Below are 9,538 nucleotides of genomic sequence, written 5' to 3' on the forward strand. Positions count from 1 at the left end.
TTCAACTTCCTGGACACATACGCCACTACCCTAACATGCTACATCAATACACAGTCAAATCCCTTCAAGGATGCATCACTGCAAATAACATACCCCTCGCCCCCTAATGGGATAACCAATACTGGAACTGTGACTAGTCTTTACTTCAGTTCTTGAAAACTCTGCTCACAGCTATCGTCCCACTCAAATCTAACATTCTTCCTCGTCAGTAGTGTCAAAGGTCCTGACAAAGTTGAGAATCCTTCAACTAAACAATGGTAATAGCCAGCTAGCCCCAAGAAACTTCTGATCTCCTAGACATTTCTCGGTCTATCCCAATTCACTACAGCCTCAATCTTACTAGGATCCACAAAAATACCTTCTCTAGATACAACATGCCCCAAGAACACGACCTTCTCAAGCCAAAATTTACATTTACTGAACTTGGCATACAACTTCTTTTCCCGAAGTATCTACAAAACCTACCTTAAATGCATCTCATGCTCCTCATAGCTCCTCGAATAGACCAATACATCATCAATAAATACAACAACAAACTGGTTTAGGTATTGGTGAAGACTCTATTCATCAAGTCCATAAATACTCCAGCACCAGAGCTTAGGAGATCTTCTCGGCAACATGTACCAAACAGGAGATATGTGAATCATTTACTTCTTACAGATGGAGGAGAACCTGAATGCTATGTTGAAGCATGTCAGGCAGGAGATTCGAGTAAGTGGGAGCTTGCAATGAAAGACGATATGAAGTCTCTTAACTCCAAGAAAACATGGGAACTAGCTAAGTTGCCTAGTGGTAAAAAGGCTCTTCACAACAAATAGGTGTACAGGATCAAAGAAGGGCATGATGAATCCAAAAGGTATAAAGCTCGGTTAGTAGTCAAAGGTTTCGAACAGAAGGAAGGAATTAACTACACTAATATTTTTGCACCATCTGTCAAGCTGACAATCGTTAGATCTGTTTTGATTATTATTGCCTCATAAGGTTTACATCTTAAGCAGTTGGACGTGAAGACGAAATTTCTTCACGGTGATCTTGATGAGGAAATTTATATGCAACAACCAGAAGGTTTCTCGATCAAAGGTAAAGAGAATCTTGTATACAAATTGAAGAAGAGTTTGTATGGTCTCAAATAAGCTCCTAGGTAGTGATACAAGAAATTTGATAGCTGTATGCAGAGGAACAATTTTCAGAAGTGCAATGCCGACCACTCTTGCTACTTCAAGAGGTATCGTACTAAATATATTATCCTATTATTATATGTTGATGATATGCTAGTCGCAGGATCATGTATAGAAGAGATCAGATTATTGAAGCAGCAATTATCAGAGGAATTTGATATGAAAGATTTGGGTCCTGCAAAGCAGATTCTTGGGATGTGGATCTCAAGAGATAAGCAACAAGGTACGTTGCAGTTATCTCAGTTAGAGTACATCAGCCGTGTTTTACAAAGATTTAACATGAGCAGCACCAAAGCTGTAAATACACCATTGGCAAGTCACTTCCATCTCTCTAAGGATCAGCCTCCTCAGACAGATGAAGAAAAAGACTTCATGGCTAAGGTACCATACGCCTCAGCCGTTGGAAGTCTCATGTATGCTATGGTTGGTACCAAACTAGATATTGGCCAAGCAGTGGAAGCTATTAGCAGGTATATATCAAATCCAAGGAAGACACACTGGGAAGCAGTGAAGTGGACTTTGAGATATCTATGTGGCATTATTGATAAGTTCCTATGTTTCGACAAAAGCGATTTGAAAATTCAAGGGTTTGTAGATGCTGATTTTGCAGGTGAAATTGATCATCGCAGAAGTTCCACCAGGTATATATTCACTATTGGCACAACTGTTGTTAGTTGGATGTCACAGATACAGAAGATTGTTGTTTTATTCACAACAGAAGTTGAGTATGTAGCAATGACAGAAGCCAGTAAAGAGATGATTTGGCTTCAGGGTTTGTTAATGGAGCTTGGATTAAAGTAGGAGAGGAATGTTTTGTACAGTGACAGTCAGAGTGCCATACAACTGGCAAAGAACTCCGCATTTCATTCCAAAACTAAATATATTGGATTGCGTTATCACTTCATCAGATCTCAGATAAAGGACGACATGTTGACACTTGAAAAAATCCAAGGTAGCAGAAATCCGACATATATGTTAACTAAGGTGGTGACTATAGAGAAGCTGAAGTTGTGTTCAACTTTAGTTGGTATTCATGCCTAAAGACATATTTTGAGCATATCATATATTCATATACTGATATTGGTTGAGGAGGCATCTCCATCTCCAAGTGGGAGATTGTTATGCTGAAGCCAGCAGATGCATGAGCTGAGTTAGAAATGCGTGAACTGCAAGTTGGAGACGCGTTTGCAAGCTGTTATCCACGACCATTTAATTTTGATGAATGTAATTTCTCAAATTTAATTTATTGTAATTTATTATAATTGATTACCTGCTACCTATAAATAAAGGAGCTGTTGAGAGATGAAATGTACAGAGAAAAACAGAGAGGAAGAAGAGAGTGTGAGGAAGAGAGAAGAAAGGCCTGAGAGAATTGTAATTTCTTTCCTGGTGGTTTAAGTGAATTGTGGTGTGTTCCGTGGACGTAGGTCGATCTTGACCAAACCACGTAAATTTCTGGTGTCTCAATTGTTTTGGTTGCTCACAGGGTCCCAACATTGTCAACTGTTAAAAAATTTGAGGACGGGATGACCAACTGCTCTTACCAGCTCGTGGGCATGGTAGAAAAGGGATATTTGCCCCATTTCATTGGGTCCCAATGCAAACGATTTCATACTCCATGGGTAGCGATTTTGGTATCCACAGGATTGGCCACCATTCTGTTTGCGGACCTCAAGTTCCTGGAGGCATGGTTCAAATTCTTTAGAAGTTTCACAGTAGTTTTGGAGTTAACGTTGTTCCTATGCTTGAGATGGGAGTGGCCAGAGCAAAATGGGACTTTTCCAGCGTGCATGAGGTTGCCAAGACTGGTGGTGATGTATCTGGTTATGTCTATGCCTTATGTGTTCATGTTGGCACTCACGAGATCCCTTGTTTTTTCGATCATGGCATGTGTAACGTTTGCGGTCATTGAGCTGTTGTACCCTCTAATGCAACAGTGTAAGAAGAAGAGGTGGTTGAGGTTCACTAATTCCGAAGAACACGCTACCAGAGAAGAAGGGAGTGGTGTTGCATCTGATGTGCCAGTTGATTGTATCCATGGTGGCCATCATGGCTATTACAACGAACCTGAGGATTTTTCTTTGAGCGGCTTCATAGCGATCAAAGCGATGGACCCATTGGTTTCACAGAGAGCGATAGCGGTGCCTTTAACTTTGGCGCGACCCTCCCTGAGGCTACTCAGCTGTATTTGGAACCGTTCAATGTGAAGACGAAGAGGATGAGGGTGGCGACATAGCTCTCCATGGCACCAGTCCCCATCCCTAGAGCCTCCCGGAGAACCACCCCCGGACTGGATAGATTATTTCACGTAAAAAAGAAATCAGCAATAGTGTAATAAAAAAGTATATATATAAGCACCAATCCTTAAATAAATATATATCAGTTTCAAAATTTATATAGCAAACAATATAGTGTGTGATAAAGCTTGAAGTTTCACTCCATCTAGTTATGTTCCTTGTATTTAATTTGATGCTTAATTTATCTTATATACATATTAAAATGGTGTTAAAAAATTAAAAATATAACAAATTTTATAATTTTAAAAATAAATTACTCTACATGAAATTAAAAATAATTCATTAGTTAGATGCCTTAAAAGTAAGAATCGTTGCAGATGGGACTGTGAGTGGTGGAGTAAACCAACAAGGCATTGATTTTTACAAAAAATTTATTGATGAACTATTGAAAAATGGTAAGAAACTAGTTATCGTTTTTGCTCGGTTTAAAACTTGAAAAATATGGATGAAAGGTAATTAAAGAAAATATGAAAGTATTAGCCTTTTCTCATTTGGTTATCAAGAAAAATGAGAAATGACTTTGGTGTATTAAGGGTGACCTTGAATGCCCATTATGTGATTTCCATATTCAAACATCTCTATCCCCGTCTTCTCTAAGGACGTGCGCTAACAACTTTGCTTTCGGTGGCAATTGCTTACCCTACATATCTTTATAGATATATTATAGATAGGATTAATCGAGCATGGACACATTCATTAATTCTTGGATATGATGGTGTTTGTCACGTATTAACTTAGAAATTAACCTTTTGAATTTACAAACTAACCTCTCGTCTCGATGACATTTAATGATGGAGAGATTGAATGAAGGAGAGCGGAGCAGGGATTTTCAAGTTGTACAGCCCGTGCATGGGCTGTACTAAAATTCAATGCCCATCAAGAATTGAAGGAACCAGAAGGAAGGAAGAAAAGAAATTAAGAAAGCGGAGAAGGAAGGTAGGAGGAAGAAGAGGGGAGAAGGAGCGGTGTAGCAGCCGGGTCAAATTTAATACAAGGAACATAACTAGATGGAGTGAGACTTCAAGCTTTATCACACTATATTGTTTGCTATATAAATTTTGAAACTAATTTATATATATATATATATATATATATATACTTTTTTATTACACTACTGCTGATTTCTTTTTTACGTGAAATAATCTATCCAGTCCGAGGGGTGGTTGTCCGAGAGGCTCGAGGGCTGGGGACTGGCGCCATGGCGAGCTACGTAGCCACACTCATCCTCTCCGTATTCGCATGGAACGGTTCCGAATCAAGCTGAGTAGCCTCAGGGGAGGGTCGTGCCTAAGTCAAGGGCACCGCTATCGCTCTCCGTGAAACCAATGGTTCCATCGCTTTTATCGCTATGAAGCCGCTCAGAAGAAAAATCACCAGTTTTGTTGCCATCGCCATGGCCATGATGACCACCATGGATAGAATTAGCTGGCACATCAGAAGCAGCACCACTCCTTTCTTCTCCATTAGCATGTTCTTCGGAATTAGTGAACCTCAACCACCTCTTCTTCTTACACTGTTGCATCAGAAGGTACAATAGTGCAATGACCGCAAACGTTACGCATGCCATGATCGGAAAAACAAGGGATCTTGTGAGTGCCAACGTGAACACATAAGGCATAGACACAACCAGACACATCACCACCAGTCCTGGCATCCTCATGCGCGCCGGAAACGTCCCATTCTGCTCTGGCCACTCCCATCTCAAGCATAGGAATAACGTTAACTCCAAAAGTACTGTGAAACTTCTAAAGAATCCGAGCCATGCTGCCAGGAACTTGAGGTCCGCAAATAGAATGGTGGCCAATCCGGTGGATACCAAAATCGCTACCCATGAAGTATGAAATCGTTTAGATTGGGACCCAATGAAATGGGGCAAATACCCCTTTTTTACCATGCCCATGAGCTGGTAAGAGCAGTTGGTCATCCCGTCCTCAAATTCTTTAACAGTTGACAAGGCGGCTGCAATTTGGATCAAGACTCGTAACCATCTTCTGCCTATCATTTCAGCGGCGATGACGAAGAACCCATTTTTCCACTCGTCTTGGTTAACGGAAAGGGCACCGGCTATTGCTGCAATAGGGACTACAAGAGTAAAACATGTGAGAGTCACGGAGATGAAGTGTGCTTTGAAGAGCAAAGATTTCTCTTGAACGTTGCCCGTTAGTACTTCTCTGTCAAATTCCCAGAATTTGAGCTTCCAGAGAAAAGTGATTAAGAGGAGATTCCAGTTTTTGGGCACTCCTTCCTGCCCAGTGCTAAAGCATCTGTGGATACTGATTCGGGAGATGGCTATGAGGGACATGGGAAGGGAGAGGAAGAGGGGGAGGAGGAAGAAGCATGCGGAGGTGTAACGGCCTCGGCGAAGGAGACCGATGTAGTTAAGGAAGGAGAGGGAGAGGGTTGAGAGGAGGAGGAAGAGAGCGCGGGGGTAGCGGCCGGTGAAATAGGAAGAGGCGTTTTCAAGGTACTTAAGGCAGAGGACGGCACTAATAGCGAGGTCGACGATGCCGCTGAAGTATTTGACGGAACAGATGAATAAGCCCCAGAAGGGGCTTCGTAATGTGGGGGCAATGGAAGAGAGCTCCGCAGTTATGTGGGTGTAGGGGACGCCAACAATGAAAGGGAAGATGAGAGTGCTAAGAAGGGCAAAGAGGGGGCCGACTGCCCCCACTGCTGCCTCCACTCCGAAGGGAGCACCGCCGATATCCATGCAGATGAGAAAGACAACAATGGAAAGGGTGATGGTGCTCATGGAGTTTTTTTTTGTTGTAATAGCTTTAGGATGGTTTCATTGTTGCGAGAAGATTTTTCCCTTTTTATAGACCCCATTGCCCTGTTTTTTTTTTTTTTTTACAAGGCCTTAGTCTCACAACGCGGGCCTTCCTCTCCTCTTTTTAACGAAAGCATCTTTGAACATTCAATCATTCAAGGCTTCAGTTGTGCTAACTGCTCTTAGTCCAGAGGACGCTGTTGGAAAGGGTCTGCCACTCCATGTGCACATGCCGGCGTGGATAATCGGTCCCCGACTCTGCTTGTCCTCTAATGAATCCTTTTGGTCCGCCGCAGTAGAATGTTCAAATAATGTAAATAAAGCTTCTTCTTTTTGTTTTGTATAAATGGTGTCGTAAGCGCTTTTAAAATAATATATATATATATATATATAGAAAGAGGAGAATATGTCATGTTAATCACTCGGCATTATTTACCAAACAGACCCTCCCCATTTGCTCACTCACGTGGCATTATTTACCAAACAGTAAATAACTCGCTTTCTTTTCATGGCATCTTGTCTCTCACGCCTTCTTTTTGTTTGTATTAACTCGCTTTCTCTCGTCAACACTCTGAATTCAAATAATCCCTATCCCATTAGCTAAATAAGGGAACACCCACATGCATGCAACTATCAGATTTAAATTCAATTTCCAAAAAAACACAAAAACAAATTCCTCATCTTTATGGGTCCCAATATAAGATTCATATATCTCTTGCATTTTGGTTTTTTTGAGTTTTTTCTTCTTCCCTTTTTTCATATTTTCTGGAATTTTCAAATCCTATGATATTTTTATAATTTATGTTTTTAATTAGTTTTTGGAGTTTTCAAAACTTAATCATTCTTATGGAATTTGTAGTCTTCATGAATCTATTAAAAACAAAATTTATAATTTATTTTAAGCTTTTAAATCTTTCATTGAACTTTATGAATTTGATACTGGAAGCATGTTAGACGTGCAAATTAGAAATGTTCTTTTTTGATTTATAAAGAACAAAAAAAATTCTTTTCATTATATATATATTTTCTCACACACCCACAAAAATATATATTAAAAATAAATATTTACAACTTGTAATGTATTTGATATTGGAGTCTTTATCAACCGGCAACCATCACTTCTTCATTCATACTTTTATTCAATTATAGAAAATTTTACTAAGACACAAAAGAAAGAGAAACAATTATAACTCTTTGCTTTATTTTTTATTTTTATTTTTATTTGTTGTTTTCTCCTCCAATCAACATGCCAATCAAGCAAAAAGTTTAAAAATCATTGTCCTACTTTCACAAGTCAATACTGATGTTTTGGGAAAAAAAGTTCCTCACCTTTGTGGGTGGCAATAAAATATTCATATATCTCCCATTTTGGTTTTGTAATGTGCATTCTTTTGTTACCAAATCAAAGGAAATGTCTTTTATCTGAATAGTTCTCATGCAAACTTAGTTAAATTATTAAGTTCTCATCCTTCATCAGTGAAGTGAATGTTTGATTTACAACCATGCATTGTGATTCATCTTGTACATTTTTTTTTTTAATGAAAATTCTCCAACTTTATTCAATATTTTTCAACTTTATGACATCTTTTAAATTTTATGATTCTTCTTGTAATTTTAGGAAAAAGAATTACTTTTATTTAAAAAATAAAATAAAAGGACACATACCTATTTATTTATGTTTAATGAACACTTTTTTTTTTTTTTCTATTTGTTAAAGCATTTTCTCTTCTACTAACCTATTTGGACTTTATTTTTAGGTTTTAAAGTTGATAAAAAGAGGGACACTTTATATATTAAAACAATCATGTCTTCAAATTTTGAAAAATATTATGTTCTTTTTGCACATTGTTTCACATAAATTTTTCTCATAAAAAATCAAAATTTCAGAAAATTTAAATTCAAAAAGTTCTAAAACTAAAAGAAAGGGAAAAAAATTTCTTAAAAAAGAAACCCAAAATTTTTTACAAATAAAACTACATGATAATGGAAAGCACAGATAGAAAATACAAAAATGGAAGTAAAAATAGACAGGAAAAAAAATAAGAAAATATAATAATTAAGTTAAAAAAAATTAAATAGTGAAATTAAAATTTAAAAAATAAAATAATAAATTGAAAAGAGATTGGTGCAGGTAATTTCAATTGATTTATTAGTGCAAATCATAATCATGTATAATTCTTAACTACATGTTTGGTATGCAGCAATGGAATGAAAATTGAGGGAAATGAAATTAAATTTATCACTTGATTTAATGTTTTTTTATTTAAATTTTCATTTTATTTCTTTCATACTCACATTCTATTCATAAACCGAACATCTTAAATCAAATTTATGACTTACAGCCCATTTGGCTTGGCTGAATAGCTATTCCTTTGAATAAGATAGAGTATAGTTTAAGTTTTGGAAATCAAAGGAATACTTATTCCTTAAATATTCCTAATTATTTCATCCAACATGTAATTAGAAAGGAATAAACATTGATGAAATTTAGAAATATTTATTCCTTATGTATTCCTTATTATCCATTTATAAAATGTTTCACATTGTTATTTACTTTATATTAACAACATAATTTCTTATATAACTAATTGTAATTGACCAATGAAAACTAATCTATTCCTGTGAATAGACATTTTGCAAACCAAATGTAAGCTTAATCTTTGATCTTTTCTTATATGACATTGAAGCCATGTTGAAACTTGTTCACATGACATCAAAAGAAAAAAGGAGAGTAATCCTAAGTAGATTCAAACTCATGTGACATAAAAAAAAAGAAAAAAAAAAAAGTAAAGTTAGTTGTACAAGAGTATAAGGTAGAATACTACTATATAAATAAAAATTAAACAAAATAAACTTTTCTTTTTCAACCAACACATGTGCTACAAGTTTGTACTTCTTTTTAAAAGCTAGTGGCGCGGCCATATTACTCACCAGTGTTTTAGTTAATTTTGTATTATTTATATTTTCTTTTTGAAGAAGGTAAGATAAATATATTACTCATCAGACCTTCTGACGAGAGTAATCAACTCCAACCCAATAAAGAGGAGAAGAGATCCACGCCGGCTCCTTAAATGGTCGAAGTGATACACGCGAGCACGTTATGACCTGGGATCGATTCACGCTCCCACCCCATAAAGACAATTCAACTCAAGGGTCAACTCTAGCCACTATAAGAAGGGATGCGGGGAAGAGGTCAAGGTAAGTCATTCGACAATCATTTTTACTGTTGCATTTAGCCTGTCTAAAGCATTTCCCTTACTTAGGCATCAGAACAATCCCCCATAGTACACCCC

At 37.2% G+C, this 9,538-nt stretch overlaps 1 protein-coding gene across 1 annotated transcript; it reads right to left on the bottom strand.

Annotated features, from left to right (window-relative positions):
- Positions 1-4,745: 4,745 nt before the first annotated feature.
- On the bottom strand, positions 4,746-6,227 carry LOC131148432 (probable polyamine transporter At3g13620). Its single transcript, XM_058098132.1, has one exon. The coding sequence runs from the start codon at positions 6,225-6,227 to the stop codon at positions 4,746-4,748; it is 1,482 nt and encodes a 493-aa protein (XP_057954115.1).
- Positions 6,228-9,538: the final 3,311 nt, after the last annotated feature.

This window comes from Malania oleifera, chromosome 2 (assembly GCF_029873635.1).
Source record: "Malania oleifera isolate guangnan ecotype guangnan chromosome 2, ASM2987363v1, whole genome shotgun sequence".
NCBI classification, from domain to species: Eukaryota; Viridiplantae; Streptophyta; class Magnoliopsida; order Santalales; family Ximeniaceae; genus Malania; species Malania oleifera.